General features: G+C 40.9%; 1 protein-coding gene and 1 non-coding gene across 3 annotated transcripts; both read left to right on the top strand.

Annotated features, from left to right (window-relative positions):
- Positions 1–6,883: 6,883 nt before the first annotated feature.
- Positions 6,884–24,926, top strand: LOC141776942 (anoctamin-8-like). Of its 2 annotated transcripts, XM_074650813.1 has the most exons (18): positions 6,885–7,272; positions 11,292–11,402; positions 12,614–12,746; positions 14,086–14,224; positions 14,391–14,487; positions 14,651–14,767; positions 15,466–15,593; positions 15,934–16,095; positions 17,013–17,165; positions 17,515–17,641; positions 17,886–17,941; positions 18,046–18,120; positions 18,776–19,273; positions 20,418–20,549; positions 20,665–20,856; positions 20,972–21,103; positions 22,457–22,567; positions 23,034–24,926. In XM_074650813.1, the coding sequence occupies exons 1-18, from the start codon at positions 7,053–7,055 to the stop codon at positions 23,691–23,693; spliced, it is 3,243 nt and encodes a 1,080-aa protein (XP_074506914.1). In that variant the 5' UTR covers positions 6,885–7,052; the 3' UTR covers positions 23,694–24,926. The 2 variants fall into 2 exon arrangements, with proteins under 2 accessions (XP_074506915.1, XP_074506914.1); XM_074650814.1 differs by lacking the exon at positions 22,457–22,567 and having other exon boundaries at positions 6,884–7,272.
- Positions 16,537–16,609, top strand: trnak-cuu (transfer RNA lysine (anticodon CUU)). Its single transcript has one exon. It is a non-coding gene; the product is annotated as a tRNA-Lys (tRNA).
- Positions 24,927–25,134: the final 208 nt, after the last annotated feature.

Below are 25,134 nucleotides of genomic sequence, written 5' to 3'. Positions count from 1 at the left end.
AAGCCGAGATATTTTTTCTTATTCTTTATTTATCAGATCATTACGCATTTTGTTGCATGTGTAAAATAATTTCAACCAAACTGAACAATTACAATTGATTTAATGAATGTAATAAACTAAAAAAAGTAAAAAGAAAAAAAAAAATAGTATATATACTAAAATAGTATATATATACATATATATATACATATATATACATATATATATATGTATATATATGTGTATATATACATATATATTTATACATATATATCACTATAAACTGAAAAAACAAACTATTTACGCCCAATGTTATTGTAAGACACACAAAAAATACACCAACATGTAGGGATGAATATTAAAATATTATGGTATTGTTTATTATTGTATTACTGTTATCCCTTGGTCTGTATGTGTAGGCCTACCTTAAGTATGCACCAAAGTAAAACTAAACAAACTGCAAACAAGAGGCTTTACTGAGGAACAAATGACATTTTCCTCAAGTGTCATGTGTTGTAAACATTGTGGATGTCATGAGCTGAGCTGCTGTAAGCCAGGACCAGTATCCTATTTATCTATGTCATTGATTATCCATCACATACTGAGAGCCTTACTGGTGCTACACTGCAGGCAGGGATATCGAGAAGATTACGGATCATCTAGTCTACTAAGGAAGAGCTACGGAGCTAAAGCCACTGCAGTTATTTGTTTTCAATCCCTCACACCCGCTGAGAGCCATCAGTCAGTGCACAAAGTGTATGTAAACACATGTGTTGACGGCCGTGAGCCGAGGTGATGGGAGAAACCCGGCTCCGCAGGAGGATGTCCACTCTCTGACCCTGGGATAATAAATATTTCCTCATAATGAATAAACAGCACAATTTTGGGTAATACCGAAACTTTTTCTGTTTCCTAGTAGTTAACAAATTGTTTCAAGGTTATCAGTCCTATTTTCATTTAGAGTAAAACAGAAGTGGAACTTCCCAAGGTCCATTTAGAAGGTCAAATGACTCCAGCAGTTTCGGGAAACTGGATTATGGAAAATACCCATCAGACTTGTTTTTGTATTTTTTTGTCTCAATAATTTTGGAGAGGCCAGATTGTTGACCTTTAACCTTTAACCTTGAACCTTTCTGTGCCTTACCATTCCCTGATAACTCCCTTTTTCCTGTCTAAAGGATTGTTTTGGGGACTTTTTTTGCTTGTTTAAATCAAGGGTGTCATATGTTGTCATCTGAGATTGAGATTTGTGATATAAATATAAATAAAATTGCCTTGTCTTGAAACTGGACATCTTGGGCAAGCTGAAGTAGGCGAGATTGGAGCAAATATGATTAAAAAAGTTATTTTTTATAAAACGGTCGCTATATCGTGACAGTAGTACATGAAACGGGTAACCTGTAAAAAATCATGTGCCTCTGTGTCCTCCGGTGCTCCTAACGGCATCTGAAATATTTTACAAACCGGAGGAAAACAAGCAGTAAGAGCTGATCTGAGGTCTGCTGTCCAGCTGCCGTCTATGAGAGCCGGCTGTCAATCACTCGCGTACTCCAACCAAACGGTCAAACTAGGCAGCGCTGATCAAATATGAATTAATATTATGTAACTGTAATGCCTATTTCTCGCCTCAAATGTTTTCAGAATCATCTTGTAGTGTACTGTTCAGCTGTAAAATGAGAAAGTTTGTGACGCCGCCGCCACTGTGAAATCTGGTGAAGGAACGCCAAGTTCCTCTCAATGAAATGACCTGTGATTGGTCAAAGTCCCCCGTCACGGGCTAGATTTTCTAAAGCCTGAAAACAGAGCCATGAGGAGTTGCAGAAGTCTAGTTTTTTCTCAGAACACTTGAATTACAATATGTTGAAAGGTTATTATGGAATTTTTGTCCAATGATGCCAAAAATAAACTGCCTACTGCCACCTTAAGGTTCACATCTCATGTCAGAACAGACATGATAGTGTTTAAATGTCAGTGTTAGGGTTAGGCAGCAGCCTGACTCTTCCCTGCTGGCTTTAAGAGTTTAACTGTCTCCTGTCTCCATCTAGTGTCCATAGCAGTGTATTGCCATACTGGAATTGGAGGGAAATGAATGTGTCCTGCATGTCTAATTAAGTTTCCTTCTGGCTCTACTTCTTTTTACAGATCTAAAGGATTGCTCATTTACAAAGCATGACATTAATATCATGCTAAATATTATATAGACAAGGTGCATTTATTGGATAATATGATCTGTTGCTGCAAAGAACAATATCTGAATTCAGATGAAGTGGAAGCTTTGGGATGTGGAGTGATTATTCTTTTCTCAAACCTCATTTTACATTTGAATGCAGTCCACAGTCGGTGATATTCTTCTTTCTATCTTCACTGCGTGAAACATCGAAATACTTTCTCCCAACAGACAATTGCTGAGGGAGAACTTGTCCATGTCCTGACATGACCGTGAGAAGCTGTGGCTGGCAGACAGACGTGCCTCTGGGTGATGGACCCAGCAGAGGGTGTGAATGCATAATTGATCCCAAGAAATCAAATTAGTGTCTCTGACCCTGTTGGGCAAAACATTTCCACACAAGCGTTTTTTTTTCTTCATATTGTTGCTGCAAAATGAGACATGCACATTTAAATAGAGCACCATATGGTATTATAATTACACTCTCATTAAACTCTCCAAGCTATTTACCTGTCAAAGTGTTTTGAAGATTCAGTTGTGGAGAAGAGCTGGCTGACATAGCATGTTCATAGGGCTTGTAATTTACTTGGACATATATACAGGCCTTTGGGTTATTTATATAAATCTTTGCCTTGTGTTTTGAGTAAAACAGAAAGTGATCTGGGCTTATAAGAAATTACAAATATTAGTTTTGTATAACAGGTGGCAGTATTGTGTTTCTCATCTTGGCTCTCACTAATTAAAACGTTATATTTAGTTTCTTTAAAGGAACAGTGCGTGGCATTTTAGGGGGCTCTAATGGCTCTATATGTTTTCTTTAGTGTATGATCACCTGAAAATAAGAATCGTTGTCTTTTCGTTACTAGAATGAGCCATTTATATTTACATATGGAGCGGGTCCTCTTCACGTAGCCGGCCGTCATGTTTCTAAAGTAGCCCAGAAGGGACAAACCAAACACTGGCTCTAGAGAGGGCCATTTGCATTTTTGCATCACCACCATAGTTCCCCTACACGCTTGGCATCATGGATATACTGTATAATAAGACCTGGATATGGCGCCGCCGCTTAGTCTTGCTTCCTATTTTTTCTCATGGCCACTCGCAGTATTGCAGTGAAATATCCCTCTGCGGCCCAAAAAACATTTTCCACATAGACCACTATTGTAAAAGAGACGTCTGTAAAACAGTTGACAGGACACCTCGAACTGCAAACAAGGTCAGTTATGACTCTTTCTATTATGAATTGTTGATCCACGGAGGTTTCATATTTGTAAAACCTTCCTCGAGCCGGGGAAAGCAATTTAAACAAATGTGACGTTATCACAATTTGAAATCTATGGGCCGAGCAGGAACTCACGGGCGGGGCCAGCAGGAGAAACAATATGCATATTCAGTGGACTCTCAGTGGATTCTTATAATACATCCATGCTTGGCACATGGGAGAAGTTTCAGTTGGTTGCAATCTGCAACCTCACCGCTAGATGCCGCCACATCCTACATACTGCACCTTTAACTGTGCACAAACCGAAGTGTGAAAACAATGTGACGACCCCTCCACTCCACTTGGTGTCCCGTGTCTTTTTGCTGGTTCTCTTTTGTTTTGCAGGAGAGAGGGTCGTCAGGCTGATGAGCCACACCTGGGCTTGGTGTGGTTGGGATAAAAGCTCTCTACCTTTCAACAGATGTCTCTCTCTTCCTTGGCTGGCACACCTGTTTTGGTTTTGTTTGCAGCAGACATTTTCACACATGCCTACATCACTGATTACTGACTTTCCACGTTCATTTAGTTATTTATCGTTAGTTTGTCAAATAAATGCCTGTTACTATTTTTAAACTTGTCTGGTCTCCCTTTTTTGTTGCAACCTTTGAGCTGGGTTGTAACAACTGGGTGCTTGTCCTAACTTGTTTGACCAAGTTTAGATTGGTATAGTGCAGTTGGTTCTGCTAGTTTTTAATGCTTGATTGGCAGAGACTGTGGTCATGAATGAGATCAGTTTTAGCCTAGTCTGCAGGTGCACCTCATTTTGTAAATCAAGTTGTGCAACCTAGTTGTTTGGGAGACATGGTCGAGTGTGGTAAGTAGGCTGTTCTGCTGTTTTTTTTTTTTTTTGGTGAAAGTAAGCAGCTGAATTAGATAACAAGTTGCTGATTTGTTCTGGTGTGTTTGTATTGCGTTGTGCATGCCTGTGATTTTGTGGCGCGGAGTTCTGTTGGTCCTGCAGCCAGTGTTGGCAGGTGTGAGCTATCAGCAGTGATTGCAGGGTCCTCTAGTGAGTAACTTTTGGCTTTTGTGGAGTTTCCCTGGGTAGTCATAGCAACGTGGTCCATTTGGGCTCGTTGGTTTTATTTATTTTTATTTTTGTGTGGTGTGCGGTCAGAGCAGTTGTCTCGGGGACACATTCAGAGCTGTCAGGTGGGTAACCAGCTTGCTGGGGGCCTAACCGAGGCTATTGGTTTCAATGTTTAAAGAGCCTCCCGCTAATCTGCATGAAGACTAGGGTTCAGTGAGGTAGATTAGTTTGAGATGGGTAGTTTAGGTAGGGGGAAACTTCCACATTAGTTTGGGAGACATTGTCTCTTTTGTGCACTTTGACCTGGGCAACAATGTCTGTTGGCTCTGTTGGTGCCTTTAGACCAATAGTGTGTGATGGCTGGGGTAGTTGGACCCAGTTATGAGAGTTCTGCACAGCCTGGATGGTTTCTGGGTAGTTGGACCCAGTTACACTGAAGGTGCTTCATTTGTGAGAACCTGTGTGACGACCCCTCCACTCCACTTGGTGTCCCGTGTCTTTTTGCTGGTTCTCTTTTGTTTTGCAGGAGAGAGGGTCGTCAGGCTGATGAGCCACAACTCGGCTTGGTGTGGTTGGGATAAAAGTTCTCTACCTTTCAACAGATGTCTCTCTCTTCCTTGGCTGGCACACCTGTTTTGGTTTTGTTTGCAGCAGACATTTTCACACATGCCTACATCACTGATTACTGACTTTCCACGTTTATTTAGTTATTTATCGTTAGTTTGTCAGATAAATGCCTGTTACTATTTTTAAACTCGTCTGGTCTCCCGTTTTTGTTGCAACCTTTGAGACGGGTTGTAACGACTTGTGGTTTTATTTGACAAACAGTCTTGTATGGGGGCACGTATAGTGACTTCCTGGAGTTTCTGCTGGTGGCCTATCATCCTTGCTTATATACTATGTTATCTAGTGAGCTTTGTGCTGGTTGGACAGGTTACATTTGGACAGAACCAAGCTTGCCGTTTTCCCCAGTTTACAGTCTTTATGCTAAGCTAACCCTGGTAGAGAAAATGAATAAGCAGCAGGGCGGTTGTCTAGAAGAAAACCTGCGAAATCTGATATGAGATCTGCAAAAACTCTTGTGAGACTCGCTGCCCGATGACCTATCCTAACTTTAACAATCTCAGGAGAGTTTGGACTCCCTTCTAGCCACGATACCCAGCAGAGGCCCAACACATTTGTTGCCAGGAGCAGACATATGTCAATTATTTCATATGAAACGCAATATGTCTTTTTGCACTATGTTCACTTTTTTAATAGTCCTGTATCTCAGTTGTTACCCTGCACTATATTCATTGTTAACAGTTTTTCTTCATCTCCTGGTATTTTTATATCTGGTATATTTTTTTATACTTTGTACTAACTTGTGCCTTTTTACTAACATGTTTTGCACTATGGAACTGATGCTGGAAACTTGAATTTCCCTCGTGATCAATAAAGTTACTATCTATCTAACACAAATCATACACAACTCCCACACTCATACATATCTACATTTTCAATTTCTTGAATGAATGGGAATACACTGAACAGTAGACTGCCAAAGAGCAAAATAAAGGAATGATTGAGCCATTGCCGGTGACTGGTGCTTAATGCAGTGGCTGAATAGAACGTTTTAATGTTAACATAACTGAAAGGAATCATTTCATTACATCTTATCACATCTTTTCAACAGGTCTCATAATTTCACCTTGTCAGGAACCTGGAGATCTAGTTCTCAAGTGTTAGATGACCAACAAAAAATAAATTACAATTAAATACACTAAGTACAACTGTTAAAAGAAAACTGCAATCTAAAAGTAAACTAGCCTACAGGATTTTAAGATTAACAGCCTTTCTGAATTATTTATCTATGTGAACCCGTCTCAACTGCATTAAATATCATTTTCTAGTGGCATAGATGTAAAACTTAGACTTTTTTTCGACAAAGGATGGTACATCTAAATAAATGAATGCATTGTGGGACATGTAGTAAACCTACTACAGTAACCCACCTGCAGTCCTACATGTGCACGACACAGGCGATTATGTTTTTATATCTGGTATATTTTTTATACTTTGTAGTTTGTACTAACTTGTGCCTTTTTACTAACATGTTTTGCACTATGGAACTATGATGCTGGAAACTTTAATTTCCCTCAGGATCAATAAAGTTACTATATCTATTTATCTATGTGAACCCTTCTCAACTGCACTAAATATCATTTTTTTGTGGCATAGATATATAACTCATTTTTCGAGAAATAAAAAAGATGGTGCATCTAAATAAATGAATGCATTGTGGGACATGTAGTATAACCTACTACAGTAAACCACCTGCAGTCCTACATGTGCACGACACAGGCGATTATGTCATTGTTTATAAGGTGCACGGTGTTCCCCTTAACTCTGTCGTCACGACTGGTGCGCGTGTACAATATGCCATGATCATGTTCCTCCTCCTCTTCCTCCTCTTCCTCTATCTATCAGATACACTATAGGGTTCCCCCTCTACATGCACATGCAACATGCAATAAAAACCTCCGTGCAGTGCGGTTTTCCACCAGCCCCCTTCACTTCACTTCCACCACCTGCTGTATATATCGTTGTGCACCACCAGAAGCAGCAGCAGCAGCATGCAGGCGGCCACCGGAGCAGCTGATCCTGTAAACGCTGCTGGTTCTGTAAACAGTTGCACCGCAGACGTCGACGGCAGCAGCGACGGGGCAGCAGCAGCAGGAGAGAGGAGGATGGAGAGGACGGAGAGGACGGGGACACTGCCGAGCGAGCTGCAGGACAGGACCAGCAACCAGCAGCAGCATTATATGTCCTCCTTATCACCATCCGGGGTGCTCGGTGAGTGTCACACAGAAAAAACAGTATGTGTCCTGTATGAGCGTGATCTGAGGAAGATATGGTTTAAAAGATGGGGATAAAAGAGATTACTGTGCATGCATGCCTGGGCAATATGGTGCAGTCACCGAGATGCTTGATGGACTTCACCGAATGACTCACAGGAGACTAAAAGGGGGTCAATACTCTGTGATTGGGTTTTGGTGTCTTGGTGCGTTTTTTTTCCTTTTCCCTGCTACATGGTGCGCATTGGGATTGAGACAGGCCCAACAAGAGTCTGGCTTTAGTGGTCCACAGGTGCATGCACGAGGAGGAGGAGGAGGAGGAGGAGGAGGAAGAGGAGGAGGTGCATCATGTCCCGACAGGCTGTGCCATACTATACTTTGACTATAGAGTAAAGATTGTGTTTGCAGGGCTTAGATGACATGTGTCCTTTTTGTCTCTGGTGTTGCAAGACTTGGTGGTGAGTAAGCAAATGACAGGTGGATTGCATTATGAGGATTATAAAGCAGCACTGAAAAAATGTGATGTTTATACCTTTTTAAGGTTTTATCATTTTCTAGGCCCCCCCTATGTCCATGTCTGGGCCCCTTGAAATGTTTTATGAGTTTTATGACTCCTTACCTTTAAACATGCACTATCTGCAACCATCTTGGACTCTAACCATTGGTGCACTTTACACTTACTCTACACTATACATCCTAATATACCACTTTATAGACTGCACATATGTACATATTACATTTATTTATTGTACATACTACATTTATTTATTGACGGACTGCACACACTATGTTCACCCATTCACTCTGTATCTTTAATATCTCTGTTATTGTTTTTATAATTTTTGTATTCCTTTACCTCTCCTGTTTTTCACTCTGTTTGCTGATGTTGCTGCTTTGACACCTGAATTTCCCTCCGGGGATTAATAAAGGTTCATCTTATCTTATCTTATCTTATGTCCATCCAGCATAACGTGGAGGAGACACTCTGGTCAGAGGTCTGGTCATCTGGATGTAACAATATCACCTTTACAATCTCAGCCTGAGCAATGTCACTGCAGTTGTTGCTCCTAATGTGGGTCTTGACCTTCAAGCCATTAATTCAGAGAAAATCTCAAAACACATTTATATAGATCAGGACAGGTGATATAGGCTTACCATAAATTATATAAACTGATTAATCGCAAATTAATCACACATTTTTACTGTTCAAAATGTACCTTAAAGGGAGATTTGTCAAGTATTTAATACTCTTATCAACATGGGAGTGGGCAAATGTTCTGCTTTAGGCAAATATATATATATATATTATTGGAAATAAATGAACAACACAAAATAATGACAAATATTGTCCATAAACCCTCACAGGTACTGCATTTAGCATAAAGAAATATGCTCAAATCATAACATGGTAAACTGCAGCCCACCACGCAACAACAGCTGTCAGTGTGTCAGTGTGCTGACTTGACTATGACTTGCCCCAAACTGCATGTGATTATCATAAAGTGGGCATGTCTGTAAAGGGGAGACTCGTGGGTACCCATAGAACCCATTTTCATTCACGTATCTTAAGGTCAGAGGTCAAGGGACCCGTTTGAACATGGCCATGCCAGTTACAACCTCCGAAAGCTCGATTGCGTTAACGCGTTATTAACTTTGACAGCCCTAATATAAAAACAATAATTACACTTTCATGCCCTTTTTTTTTTTTACATCTGTCTCAACAATATCAGTGTGATTACAGGCTTTGCGATAGTGGTTCAGTTGAGCTCTTGAATGTAAATGATGATTTTGCTGATGATCACATCAGCGTGGCCTATAATCACTCTTTTCCTCAGCGGCAGTTAAAGAGCTGATAATGGAGTAGTTGAAAAACTGTCAGTTAGAGTTTGCGTGCTCTCTGTCTTTATGCCAGTTCATTCCCACGATGCAAGTGAGGTGAACTGGACAGTGCAGCCACCTGCAGCCCTGAATGTAAAGGTCTGTCTGATAGGGCTTAATGGGCTGCACCCTATCCAGGCTGCCTGTCTGCTTTTTGTGTGTTTGTGTTCTCACGGTATGACCAGTTAGAGACGGTGGACTTTTGGTTGATTGGTTAGTTGAACTTCTGAGTAGACGTCATCGGTTGTTCATCGTGATGTACCTCTCTGTAGCCTTGATATACTATCGGTGCTTATGTTTAGTATATAATGTATTTTCCTGTTAATATTTGATGGATTATCTGAAGCAGGTGTGGTATGTCACATGTGTGCAGTATGGGTATTTAAGATGGCGATTCTCTGCACTTACCAGAAGAACCTAGTGCTCGAAACGTTACAGCAATAACATCTGTTTCATTTGTTTGTTCAGTTCATAGACATTTATCGAAAATTGTGATATGAGCTAAATTAGGTTGGCAACACATTCATAATGTTGATAATTCAAACAAAAATGTGATTTATTATCAATCTCAACTGATTGATGTTGGAAAAAAATCTATACGTATATGAAAAAATCAATACGTTTCAATATCTGTATCTTAGCCTGTCTATATCCAAGATCAATATTTATATTGCTATGTGTATTTATGGCAAATTACTGTATATGTCAAGCTGTACAGCTGATGTTCACCATGTTGGGCTGCATTTCAGAGGTCATCCTGGGAGAAGTCTGACTTAGAAATAGTTTTGCATCTTTACATACGGAATCGCAATTAATGATGATATTTTAAATAATTCCATGATGCATTTGAAATGTTAGATGATAAGCAATCAATTTATTGCCTAACCCATGTTAGGAAGCTTCCGAGGCCTAGTCTATAGAACTGTTTACACACAAAAAAAAACGAGGAATAAAAAAGATATCCAGTTTAAAGTATCCTGTAGTTCTTCGGCCTCCACTCGCTCTGCTGCAGATGGACATTAAATCATCTCATCATACATAGTAACGTAGCTCTGAATGGATAAAGTGCTGCAGCCTGGCGGAGAGATTTGCACGTCAGATATATCTTCATGTCTTGTGGCCTTAATGAGGAATGATGTCAGCGACACTTTGAAGTATTCAGAAACAGACGGCAAGTGTAAGACAAAGAAAAATAAAAGCATTTGGTGTCAGTGACTTGGCTCGGATTGCATCATTATGTCACACACACAGTTTAATCAGCAGAATTGCTCAGTGATTTATACATCTCATTTATATTTTCTAAAAACATCTCCTGCATCATAACACAGGGCCGTTATCCTGTTGCATTGTTGTCGGACATGTATTATAGGTACAGTACATCAAGTGTTTAACATGTTGGTGTGAAACATCATACTGTAACAGAGAGATGACAGCAGCCTCTCAATAAAAAGGGATGAGACGTGCTAAAAGTAAGGTGGTGTGATAATGCAGTTGCGCTGCAGAATGTGAAATCCTGATCACAGACACGTACCGAGAGAGCGTCACAAGGAGATTCAGTGAACAATGAAGAGATCGGTCAATCACTCGGTCTGTTGTGCGTGCGTGAGACGGAGAGTGTGACTTGAAAGTGCGATTTTGTGTGCGAGAACCAAACGTGTGAAAGGAGAAGTGGAAATGATGACTTCAGAGCTTGCATTGTATTGTGGGATAGCACTGCTGCTTTGCCTGCATTTAATGGATTTAGAGATGGACTTGAAAAGCCAGTTTGTTCATTGCTATTTACACACCACCCAGTTTACAGATCATTTGTTTGTTAACGGTGTTTGCTTAAAGTCATGCCACCAATGCAGCAGTCAACCTTCATGCTTGCACAACAATTTACCTTTTTTCTTATCCCTTAAAGTCTCTATGACACAGCAAAAAATAGGAGAATATGGTGAAGAAATGTGCTGAGTGGCAGAGCGATACTAATGTCTAACCTGTCATCTGTGACCTTGATCGGCCTGATGAAAAATATCACCATTTGTCTGTCCTCCTTTCTCTCTCTTACACACTCTGTCCAAAGCTCTTCATCTTTTATTCTCTGTAATCAATTTAAACTGACTTTATTAACCTCTGCTGCTCCTCTTTTCCTTTCAGATAAACTGTTTGGGAAGCATCTTCTGCAGGCCAGACACTACATTATGTCCCGTAAGTCCTGGCTGAAGATGGTGCCCACCGAAAACTGTGACATCCTGATGACATTCCCAGGTGCGGTAAAGCTCCAGCCTGTCCTCCCTGTTCGTCACTGCAGAGAGAACAGTGCATCATCCTCATTAAGTGTGTTTGGTGGTCAGCCAGCCACTCAGATGCGTGACTAGGACTTAAAATGATCTCCGGGGACAATTAGATCTCATCCATTAACTGTACCCGTTTTTATGGACCAGCCCTCTCTGCAGTGTCTTTTAAGGAAGCTGCTGTCGTGAGCATAGAAATGTGAATTTGAAGCATTCATCAAACTAACTTTGCAGATAAACTTCACAATGTACAAAACACGTCTTGTATATCATGTTGCATGCTACCCCGGAGTATTAGGGCCACATTGAGGAAAAAAAATAACTGAGATTTCGAGAATAAAGTCATAATATTACGAGAGTAAAGTCATAGGTTTACGAGAAAAAAGTTGTATTATGAGAATAAAGTCATAATATTATAAAGTAGTAATTTTACGTGTTATTTTAGAGGGAAAATGGAGCAGCATGCCGCCTGTGTGACAATGAGGAATGTGAAGCATCTTGTGAATTTATACTTTACTATAGGTTTCACAAATAACAAAATACTTCATCTTTGGGCACATCAGCTCCACATTATCATCAGTATCAGGGCCTTGAAAAGATTGTGCAAGAAACTGTGTTTATTCCGAAGAAATAACCACACGGACCTGATGGGGAAACTGACTCTTTTGTGTAAGAGGAAATTACTTTTTTTCTTGTAAAGTTATGACTTTATTCTCGTAATATTACAACTTTTTTTTTCTTGAAATAGTATGACTTTATTCTCATTAAATTACGACTTTTTTCTCAAAACATTATGACTTTATTCTCGAAATATTATGACTTTATTCTAGAAATCATGTTTTTTTTTCCCTCAATGTGGCCCTAATACTCCGTCGTTGGCTGAAACTGCTGGATTCAGATTGGAATCAGTCTTGGTTATAGCCCATCTTCTCAACCTATAGAAAACATGTTTGTGATATATGTAGACAGGGATGTAATTGGACTGACCTTTCACTATATGACCCACCATCCCACTGCTTCTACGCCCTTCTGTCAGGGAGGCTGGGTTTGGTTCAGCCTCTTAATGCAGCAGCAAACTTCATTCCTTTGGCAAACACCTGAGGAATTAAACTGAGTGAAACAAAGAAACAAAGATGCTCATATTCACTGTCAAACTTAAAATACAACAAAATGTTCTCCCTCCAGATACAATAGATGACCACACTATGCTGTGGCTCCTGAATCAGATTCGTCTTGGAATCCCACAAGTCAGCATTCAGGTTCGGCAGCACAAACACACCAAGGCACACGCCTTCTTCATCACGACAACGTTTGAGAAGTAAGACTCCCAAGCTCACACTCTTGACACTGTGTGTGTGCATGCATGTGTGGGCACTTGTTCTTCTGTCTTTGTTTCAACTGTTTTGAGTAAGGACATTTTGGCGTTTGATCGTTTGTCGTTAATGGTTAGGCATGGCAATTTAAATGTAATTCCTGTTGCTTATTGGCAACAATTTACTCAATTATTTAACTGCATATAAACGGGGAATACATGGGGTGCAGCAAAATTGCTAGAATCAACAAAGTCAGACAGGTTGTAAACAAACCCCCAATTTTGCCATTTCTTCCAAACCAGCTGTTATGTTAAATTAAATTATGTTAGTATTATATCTAAATTTATTACCCAAACTTACAGAGTCTATGTATTATGGCAATAAGGGTAAACAATAGAGGTGGGAACCACCAGAGGCCCCATGATACGATATTATCACAATACTTAATTCACGGTTTAAAACATGTTGCATTATGTTGAATATTGCGATAACATATATTACGATTTATTACCTTTTCTCAACTGCAAATTATGCAGTTTGTCAACATGTGTTTTATCTAATAAGATACAGTTTTCACTCTGTTCATCTCAGAGTTTTCATTCACATTTCTTGAGGTCAGAGGTCAAGCGACCCCTTTGAAAATGGCCAAAATTTAGCGTAACTTTGGAGCGTTATTTAACCTCTTTCCCGATAAGCTCAAAACTCAACCCGCTAAAACCTCTGAAATACAGAATAGCAGCCGGGCCCGCCGTCGGATTGTTAAGTCGTTAAAAGTTTATATGATAAAAGATGGATACTTGACGTCTGTGTATCGATACAATATTGCCATGCAAAATATCGCTATACTATACTGTATTGACTTTTTTCCCCCCACTCCTAGTAAACAAACATAAGCATGTACAGTATGTGCTTGTATGCATGTATATCTGCATGTGTATGAACAAAGGCAATATAGAATGTGATCATATTTGTTTTTTATTAGTAGTATTTTGTGTTGGATGTCTCTTATGTTGAGCCTGTTGAAAAGTCTGGCAAGTTAAAGGAATAGCTGCTAATTCACGTGCTTGAGAGTGGTATCAACGTATCATCGAACTCTCGGAAAGAAAGCGAATAAGTGCATCTCCCAGAATGTCAAACTATTCCTTTAAGCACACCAGAAAATCCACAATTTAGAAACCCCACAGAGAGCTATCACCCAGTTACAGTTGGTTGTGTGTTTAGCCTTGATGCACTTAATCTATCAAACATCTGTAGTCAAGACGCTACACAGTGTTAGTGCTCCATCAGGTTTAATCCTGCTGCTCATTTACCCCTCTCTCTCTTGCTCTCTCTCCTCACGCTCAGCTTACTGCGAGGAGCGGAGCAGATGGGCATGCACAAGGCTGTCAAGCCGCAGTTCGGCGGCGGGATGCGGCGCTTTTCCTGCGAGGAAGACAACATCTATGAGAACATAGACAGCGAGCTCTGCTTTTTTACCTCACAGGTTAGAGGTCAATACTGTGGGCCATGGTTCTTGTTAATGATATACATATTGTTGCTTTGGGTGTGTTATTAAAGATTATTTTTCTGTCTTTTGCTGTTATATTTCTGGAATTTAAAATACATGTCTCTAAATATTATCTTTTCTTTCTCCCCATAACTGTTTCCAGGAGCGTCAGGGCATTATAAAGTATTGGCTGGACAATCTGCGAGCTAAACAGGGGGAGGTGCTCCACAACATTCACTTCCTGGAGGGGCAGCCAATCAGTATGCTGTCATTTGTTATGATTGAACTTTTTAATACTGTTCTTCTACTCTTCCGTATCTAAATAACACTTTAACACATACTAATAATAACACATACTTTGTGCAGTGGATTTTATTAGTCAGACATGTCTAAATGTCACGTTTCCCGATGTGTCGTCTTTAGTTCCAGAGCTGCAGGCTCGGGGGGTGATCCATCAAATGTTTCCTCTCCACGAGCAGAGGATCCTCAACCAGCTGATGACGTCTTGGGTCCAGGCTGTGTGTGAAAGGCAGCCTCTGGGTGGGAAATATCAACCTTTTATTTACTGTATAACAGAGAAAGTATAACAGCAGGCCCGACTGTTAATACCAAGTCACATTCATTAATACTGTCACATTTTATGAGCTTTTTATTAAAGGTACAGTGTGTAGGATTTGGATGCAGATTGCATCCAACTGAGTAGCCTACAGCTCACTCCTCCCTTTCCAAGACTGCAGTAACGTTGAGCCGTCGAGTGCCAAACCGCGGTAACGCCGTTCACCTCGCTCAGAGGCCATCCTTACCATAATAACACTACATTACGGCGGCTGACGGTACCACGGTTTTGCACTCTGTGGCTCCCGTTACCGCAGTTTCACGAGCGTTTTGGAGACCTATGGTGGCCTTCAGGTAACGTAAAAACGTGAAAGGCACTCTCTAGAGCCAGTGTTTGGTTTGTCTGTTCTGGGCTACTGTAGAAACATGTCGGAGCAACATGGCGGACTCCGTAAAGAGGATGTAGATATGAAGGACTCATTCTAAGCTAACGAAAACACGATATTTAGTTTCAGGTGATTATACACTAATGAAAACATAGTTATGAATATTATATTCCATTTCTGCTAATAGATCCCCCAAAATGTTTCACACTGTTCCTTTAATATAATTGTTTGAGACATAATGATTCTTCTTCTCAGAGTCTCAATATGACCTGTTTACAAGTTTCCTCTGCTTTCTAGATGATATCTGTGACTACTTTGGGGTGAAGATCGGCATGTATTTTGCCTGGCTGGGTTTCTACACCAACTCCATGCTTTACCCCGCTGTCATCGGCTTTCTGCTCTGGATACTCGCCGAGGCCGACCAGGTACTTGAAACCGATTCTATAATAAGATCTGTCTTTTCAAGCACTTGGAATATTACTAAAAATCACCCACAGTATATGTGTACTGATGCTGATTTGTAATCATAGTATATTCTTTTTTATTTTAAGCCATGATTGTCAGGATCTTACTGAGATTTTGACGTCTATTTCGCTGTCTGTCCTCATACATTTTATATTAATTCCTTTGTAAAGATAAGACGAGAGTTGAAGCAGCACAACAACCTACACACAAAAACAAAGTAAATGGCACTAGCTTTGGCATGATTGTACTCTCAAAGGTTACATAAGTGTCTTTTGATTCTCTCATGCTCGCTGCTCACAGACCAGTCAGGATATCTGCTGTGTGGTTTTCGCCCTCTTCAACGTTGTGTGGGCGACGTTGTTTCTGGAGCGCTGGAAGAGGCGAGAGGCGGAGCTGGCCTACAGGTGGGGCACCCTGGACACCCCCGCAGAGTCCTTGGAGGAGCCCAGGCCGCAGTTCAGGGTGAGGAGGGTTGTTACTGAAGCTTGAGCAGGTAGCTGCTGCTGTTTTGTTGTGGTGAACAAAATGTTTTGTTCACTTCCTGCTGTAGTCAGATTTACTCCCAAACATTCATAGTCACTTGTTAATAGAGCTGAAGACTTCTCACAAAGTGTCATGCATCAGTAAATTCTCTTATTTCTATGCACCAAATCCACTATCCTCAGGTAAAGTTGCAACGTATGTCAGTCTTGTTTATCAGCGAGCACTTGCGCAACTCTGCAGGGCCTAGCACGGCACACAAGTGTGTTTTCACACCCCACATGCTCTCGGAGTAGAGGGGGGGCAGGCAGCTTCTCTCCCGCCCTCAACCCACCTCCTGTTGTGTGGAATGAATAGAGAACTCGGGGGGAGGGGATGTCAGTGACTTCTTTAAAAAGAGATGCAGGAAATGCTTCAAAAGAGGCCTGGCTAGCTCAGTCGGTAGAGCATGAGACTCTTAATCTCAGGGTCGTGGGTTCGAGCCCCACGTTGGGCTCTAATACTTTTGGTTTGGCACCTCTGGCAACAGCAGCATGGTAATTCAAAATAACATGACATAATGATATGAATAGAGGATGTGGAAGGTGTATATACACTCTGAATTCATGTCAGCTCCTGTAGAAAGTTGTGGACTGACTTTGATCAGTCCACAACACACCAGACAACCTCGAAATATAATTTGTTGTTTCATTTGCAATGTTTAATCTTTTCCACGATAACCTGGCACGCAACAGCAAAAACATAAGAAATGCAACCACGCAAGCAAGCAGTTATTACGGAGCACATTTTTCACAAACATTTCCAATCCATTTTTCAGTGAAGATGATCGCAATCGTGCAACAAAAAAAGTGTCTGATGCTCTCCCTGCTTTCCTGTTCTCGCTTTATTCCACTCTGCAGGGAGTGAAGCGCTGCAGTCCCATAACGGGCTGTGAGGAGTTCTACTACCCGCCCTGGAAGAGAGCTCTGTTCAGATGGCTGGTCAGCCTGCCCATCTGCCTCCTCTGTCTCTGCTTTGTCTTCCTCGCTATGCTCCTCTGCCTGGAACTGCAGGTTTGAACTGATAACACAGCGACCAATGACATTGACATAATTGTATTTCTTGTGAGGAGTTTGAAGACCCACCTTTACTGGAAACATAAATGATAACACAACAGTTAAACAGCAAGACAGAAGTAGTAGAATTACACTTTATTATATGCCAGAAAAACATCAGATTCATAACTACAGTTTACTCTGAAAATGTGTGAATCATATCATTTTTTTACAAACAGGTTAAACAAAGCATGTTCAAAAACACCTCTTGCCAGTTCATATTCATTTAATCTCCTTTTAAATATAGCTGTGGGAGTAGATATGAATGACTAAGACTCATTAAATATGTATCATGCTTCTAATGTAGGAGGTGGTGATGGAGATTCAGGAGCTACCTGGTATCACAAGATTCATTCCTAAGATACTTCTGGCCGTCACTGTGACCATATGTGATGAGGTGTATAAGAAGATCGCCTACTGGCTTAATGACATGGGTAAGAGACACAAATCAACAGTGAAATATTATCTCTGCGATATATAATAAAGGAATTACTAATTAAAGTGGAACATATTTGCCCATGATTGTATTTATTGGGTATGAGTATATTTTACCTGAGTACTGCTTTTAGCTAAGAGGTGTTTTGCATTCTCTATAATAGATCTATGAGGCAGTTAAAGGCCTTTTTACTGTCATTCAGTTGCACATTAACAAATGCTTCTGTTTATCTCTCCACCCAGAGAACTACAGACTTCAGAGTGCCTACGAGAATAATCTCATCATCAAGATGGTTTTTGTAAGCCGTGCATCCTCCTCCTCTGTGTGTAGCAGTATAGAGACAGTTGATCTAGATTGAGTGGGCGTTTTGACTTCCTGTTGTGTCTTCTGGTTGTTTTACAGTTTGAATTCATCAATTCTTACCTTAGCCTTTTCTACATCGGATTCTACCTCAAGGACATGGAGCGACTTAAGGAGGTAACAACAACAACAACAACAACAACAACAACAACTGTTGGCAGTATCACAATCAATAAGACACAAATATTGGACTTAAAGTGACAATATGTAACTTTAGCTGAACTGTGGCTACTGAGCCCCTTAGTTACAGTTGCTATGTCTGCCGGTAAAGCTTTCCCTTTTCACATGGCTCATATGCAGTTTACAATAACAATGGTGCCAATTTACCACTTGAAATTCTTAGTAATTTTGAAACAATGGTTCCTTGATTTCAGACAGAGGCAGACAAAAGCAGGCTTCTCAATTTTTGTGTGCTTGAAGCTATGAAAGCTGTATGCATTGGTTGGAAACGCTGTCCCCGGTGGATTTTAATATTTCCAGCTGACTCGTTTCAAAACCAGAATCTTGTAAAAAGGGTCTTAAATACACACCTGACGGCTTCAGATATATGATGATATTGGGCTCAAAGAATGAGGCTAAAGCTGCAACTCTAGGACAAAACATCAGCATCCTCACCAGTTGATGATCCATGTATCATTACATTTGTACCTTCAGTCAGACTGAATATCTACATCATACGTGCTGCTAAACACTTTTGGAACGCGTGCCGGTGTTTTCTCTTTTGCACGTCTTACATTCAGGACAGTAACAGATGTTGTCCTTCTCCTCACAGATGCTCGCCACTCTACTGATCTTCCGCCAGTTCCTTCAGAACATCAAAGAGGTCCTCCAGCCTTATCTCTACGAGCAAAACAAGCTGGGCGTCTTCACCCCCAAGGTGCTGTGGGAGCTCGTCCAAACCATCATACTCAAGTATGGCCGCCTGGCTCTGGGAAAGGTTCAGGCCTCGATGACAGCCTATTCCTTCCTTGGTTCCAGAGGGATCCCCGCCAATCACGCTGCCAACGGTAACCCAGAGCAGAAGAGGAGAGGGGATCTGAAAGCCGGATTCAGGCTGACGGAAGAAGAGTGGGACCTGAACGACAGCAATCTGAAGCAACGCAAGGTCAGCTTCACCGAGAAGGTCGACTACCAGGACGTCGCGGCAGAGGCGCAGCCGGTGGATCGCAGCTACCTTGAGGACAGTCCCACGCTGGTAGAGGAAGGGATGGATCCGTCCTGTATTTTTGACAGCTGTGATGAGGACAGTGATTGTGAATCGCTGGCTCAGGTATATGCTCTGTTTGTTATTATGATTTAACATCCTATTTTTTTTTAGCTTTGTGGTTTTGGCTCCTTTGTCTACTCTACAAGAATCTCCATCTCAACCAGTGGTTTTGTCTAAAATTGTCATACCATTTCCGCTTTTTTAATGAAGCAGAAATCTCTCATTATGTTTAGATAATACCAACTCTTTCCAGTTCAACTTGTCTCATGTAGTTTTACGAATTAAGTTATATCATGTCTATGGGGATTGATGTCATTCATCCAGGTAGTACACTGACTACTATCTATTCCAAAGCTGCAAATTTTAAAGAGTATCTTTGGTATTTTTCAACCTGGATGCTATTTTCCTTAATTTTTGTGTCTAACTGATTAATAGGGACAACAATTTCTGAAATTGGTCCAGTATTGAGGGAGAGCGCTGTAGACGGTTGCTGCTCACGGGCTGCAACATGGTGATATTGGGGCAAGCTGGCACCGCCCACTAAAAGTGCTTGTTTTTGCCACTAACAGGTTCTGATTGTTGCCGGATTTTCAATGTCATGGCTGAATATTTAGATGATTTCCACAATGTGGACGAGGTCTTTGAATTCAATGGCGGCCAGTATTTATTTGAGCCGGAGTATACGGATATTCAGATTTCACAACGAGACTTCTCCATGAGCGGAACTTGGACACAATAGACAGACCGGATCAAGCGAAAGGTAAGAAAAAGGTTTTATTTCTCTGTAGGGTTCTCTCCATAATGTTGTCAGACACTTATAATAACAGTCTGAGTCTGTCAGTGGCAAAAACAAGCATTGTTAGTGGACGTAACGTTACATTGACGCTGCTCACTTGCCCTTGCAGCCCATTTCGCTGCTGCTGGTTACAGCATTATCTCACACTACTGGACCAGTTTAAAAAAAAATTCTCCCTAGACACAAAAACATGAGAAAAAAGGGTCCAGGTTAAAAAAAGTACCAAAGTTACCCTTTAAAGAAACAGAACTCTTTCATTATGTTTAGATAGTTTCAACTCTTTCCGATACAGTTCAACTTGTCTCATGTAGTTTCACTGACAAATCAAAATCAAACTATCTATTCCAAAGCTGCAGAATTTAAGATGTCCAAGTATTGTAGACCAAAGATTATGCCACTGTGTCTCCAAAGGAAACTGACTCTCTCTGTCAGAGAAGAAAGATTGGTGAAGAGAACAAGAAGTCATGGATCGATCCACCAGAAGAAGTCAAAACTGTCTCTCTGACCCAGGCTGAGATTGAGAGCTGTATGCAGACATACGAGGTGAGACTCTTCACATGGGGCAAAGATATGCAAATTGTCATACAAAATCATCTCCAACCAATGTCACAACAGTGTGCCCGTGAAAATATGTATATGTTTTCATGACCCCCAACAGGACACGCTTCAGGACTACCAGGAAATGTTCATCCAGTTTGGCTACGTGGTGCTCTTCTCCTCTGCGTTTCCCCTGGCAGCCATGTGTGCTCTTATCAACAACATCATCGAGATCCGCAGCGACGCCCTGAAGCTCTGCACCGGCCTGCAGAGACCCTTCGGACAGAGGGTGGAGAACATCGGACAATGGCAGGTCAGAGTGTGTTTGTTTTGGGGGAAATGTCAGAAAAGCCTTCCAGGCTGCATTGTACATAATAGGGGGCATCTGATAGCCTGTAAATTCCTCTCTCTCTTTCTCTCAACATCAGACTGCGATGGAGGCCATGGGCTTGATAGCCATTATAGTGAACTGTTACCTGATTGGTCAGTGTGGGCAGCTGCAGCGTCTGTTCCCCTGGCTGAGTCCTGAGATGACCATCATCTCCATCGTCTTACTGGAGGTATGCACTGTACTACTGTCTGCGGTAAATGCAGGTTTGACCATGAAGAGTTTCTTCGTTTTAAGAGACCGTAGTTTCATTCCCCAAAATGACACTTTTTTTAATATTACAAAAGAAGTACAAATGTGCATGGCCTGCTATATTTTGTTGTGACTTTGTAAAACCTTCAAAATCATTTTTACTGCAGGTTCATTAAAGCTGCAGTCAGTAACTTTGAGCAAATATGATGAAACGGTATTTTTATAAAACAGTAGTGCATGAAATGGATAATCGGTGAAAAGAAATCATGTTCCTCTGAGACGTCCTAGTGCTCCTAATGGCAATTGCAAGATTTCAACGTGCCCAAAGGAAAACAACCAATCAGAGCCGAGCAGTCTTGGCTTGTGAACTCCGACCAAACGGTCAAACTGGGCAGCGCTGATCAAATATGAATCAATATTCTGTTACTGTAATGCCTATTTCTCACCTCAAGTGTTTACAGAAACATTTTGTAGTGTACTGTTTAGCTGTAAAATGAGAACGTGTGTGACCCAGCAGGTGGGCGGTGCTTGGGTTTGGCTCGACTGTTTTCAACATGGCGGCCGGGTCACAAACGTTTGACCATTTGATCAGAGTTCACGAGCAGTGATTGACAGCTGCTCAGAGACTGCTTGGCTCTGATTGGTTGTTTATGTTCGGGCATGGTGAAATCTTGCCAATGCCATAGGCTACAGGAATGAGTTAACATTTTAGCACTTCTGATTCCCTCATCTGGAAGTCAATACGTTTTTAGTCAGATGCCTGAGATAAGGTCTGTCGTTAACACAAGCTTAAGAGATTTTAACATTGTGTTCTACGACATAAAATCCATTAATAAATACCCCACTCGTGAATTTTGAAGCTTTTACGTGTCTTAAAAAAGGCGGTTGCTAACCAGTGGCTAAATGAGACTACTAAACGTCATCACGCTGAACACTAGTCTGCCTTAGACTTAGTGGTGTTGTAAAGTCATGCAACCGGGGTGTAGTTTGTTTATAGCCTAACGTTAGCTTTTTACTTCTGCCGATTGCATTCACGCTTCAAAAATCATAAAAGGGGTGTTCATTTGTGGACACAGAGGAACCTGATTTTTTTCAGATTACCTGTCTCATGCACTACTGGCAGGATGTAGTGACAGTTTTATAACAAATAACTTTTTATCATATTTACTCAAAAATTACCGACTGCAGCTTTAATGAACACAAAACCTCACAAGAGTTTTTGGTATGTGTATGAGATGTGCTGTTTGATCTGTGAAAAAAAAACCAAACAGAATAAGAAACAGAATGTAACTGTGTGTTGAGCCTGTCCCTTTGTGGTTTCGGTGGTTTACAGCACTTTGCAATCCTCCTAAAGTACATCATCCATGTTGCCATCCCTGATATCCCTGGCTGGGTAGCAGAAGAGATGGCCAAGCTAGAGTACCGACGAAGGGAAGCTTTCAAGGTATAGTTGTGTCATAGCTTGAAAGACCTTCGGCCAACGCAAGGCTTGCTGCTGGCTGCACTTTATATCGTATTTCCATACACGTAAACCCCTTTGTGTCCCTGGGTGTGCATTGTCCAAAAATGTACAATAGGGCAGCTTTTCCTGACTTTCCATAAGAAATAACTGTCTGTTTCTGACTATGTTTGTGTTGTATAACATCAGTGGCACTTGTCTGAGTATTGCCAAGATAGAAAAGCGCATTTAGAGTAAAACGCAGCTTGTTTGTGTGAGCTTTCTGCTGGATAGGATGTCAACTTCTTCAACAGTGAAGATGCAAGCTCTGATGTGAAGCAAGTTGTAATTTCTAGCCCTGCTATCTCACATGAATTTATACTCTATAATATAGTCCTTATCCAGTCTTTGTTTTTCTGCCTGTGACTCTTTCTCCCTCTCTCCTCACATTTTAACACGCCTTCCCATGTAGAAGCATGAGCAGCAGGCCCAGCAGCACTTCCAACAGCAGCTCAGACGCCGGCGTGAGGAGGAGGAGCTCCAGCGTCAGGCCGAGCTGCAGGCCGAGGCCCGGCAGGAGAGCGACCACAGGGCGGACGCTCAGCACCAGCACCACCACGACAAAGCGCCGGGGGGCAAAGGGGGGGATAAGCCCAAGAGACCCAGCTCTCTGCTGGGAAACAACAACGTGATGAAGCTGAAGCAGATCATCCCTCTGCAGGGGAAGTTTTCCTCCGGTAACTCGCGCTCGCCAGCACAGTCCCCAACGGGAGGTGAGGCGAAGCTCCCAGGATTCCTGAAGTTCCTGAAGTCACCTGAGGCGAAAAAAGAGCCAGCAGTGGCAGCTGGAGCGCCGGGCTCAATTGTGACCTCCTCTGCTCTCCCTAGTGGCCAAGAGAGGTCACAGTCCCCCAACAGGACATTCAGTCCTGGCAAGCTGTTCAGTTTTAGCAAATCAGAGGGGACGGTGGTGTGTGTGAACGGGACGCCGCCAGCGTCCCAGCCTGCTAACGCTCAGCCCAACAGGGGCGACTTAAACACAACCGTGGAGGAACTACCCTCCAGTGAGTCCGATAAAGGAGAATCAAGACAATCGACTGATTTAGAGAACTCAAAGAGTTATAATACATGATCAGCCATACCAACGTAATATTATGAATGGAGAGCAATGTACAAAAAGTTCAGGCAACATTCAGAGACACAGCTGTACCGTAGGACAACACATAACTAGTCACAAGGACCACATGTAAGGTCACTCTTGATGCAACTTACTTTGCACAAAGTATTATACTGTATCTATTAACACTTAGGTAACACTTTATAACAATCATCATTTATTAATGGTAAATTGATAGTTAATTAAACTTAGTTAAGTTATTTTACTGTTAAGGAAATGATAATTGATAATGTTTACTAATTATTAGTAATGCTATAATTTATGTTATTTTAACAGTCTATAGTTGCACACATAATAACATTTTATATACTATACATACTAGGGCTGCCAGTCGATTTACATATTTAATCGCGTTTAATTGCATGATTGTTCATGGTTTATCAGGATTAATCGCAAATTAATCACACATTTTTTATCTGTTCAAAATCACTAAATACTTAATATAGTGTATGAAATGTTATGTGTGCAATAATAAACTGATAATAGTTTACGAATGTTATCGGAATGTAATTGTCATGGTCTCCTATCAGCTATGATACAATATAGAATTTATAAACTAATTATCTCATATTATACAAACTAATGATAAAATAACATAAATTATAGCATTACTAATAATTAGTAAACATTAATTATTGAACAGTAAAATACCTATTAACTAAGTTGAATTAACTATTAATTTACCATTTATAAATGATGATTATTATAAAGTGTTACCAACACTTGATTATCTAGCTTCCATGTAAAATATGTACAGTTAAGTGTAAACTCCTTGAACGGGACTCGAGTGACATTTACTTAAAATACTGCATGACTGCCTGGTTTTTAACAACACCAACAGATTATGCTGATGTGAAAGATCTTTTTACCAAAAACCTGGACCCGATCATCACAGGACATGAACAGCAGCTTCCCATCACAGGTTCGTTTCTCATCCTGATGCCTGTTATTGAATGCATGTCGCGTCATGTGCATGCATCACGTGTCCATCATGTCTTTTTTCAGTTTGATGCACTTTTCGAAAGCCATCGTATTCTTCCGCAATAGGTCAGATTATACTCACTGTGACCATAAAAAAATAATCTATTTTTCTTAGCTTTGATTTTCTATGAATTATTTTACTACATAAATTAGTGAATGTACTTCTATGATGCAAATAAATCACACTTGAATAAACGTCCATCATGAGATAAAGCATTGGCTGATTTTGTTAACGGTAAAAAATGTGTATGTAAACTCGATTTATAAGGAAAATGATAACACTGAGAACAGATCATAAACACTCTATGAAGGACATCTTTGACAGAAGATCATTTTCAATTCAATTTCTCCTACGGCATGTCCTCAAACACCTTCAATTTATGATCTAAGGAGTCAGTCAGTTCCACCCAAAAAA

The sequence above is a fragment of the Sebastes fasciatus genome, chromosome 11 (assembly GCF_043250625.1).
Source record: "Sebastes fasciatus isolate fSebFas1 chromosome 11, fSebFas1.pri, whole genome shotgun sequence".
Taxonomy (NCBI): domain Eukaryota; kingdom Metazoa; phylum Chordata; class Actinopteri; order Perciformes; family Sebastidae; genus Sebastes; species Sebastes fasciatus.
This window is presented reverse-complemented; position numbering and strand designations above follow the sequence as displayed.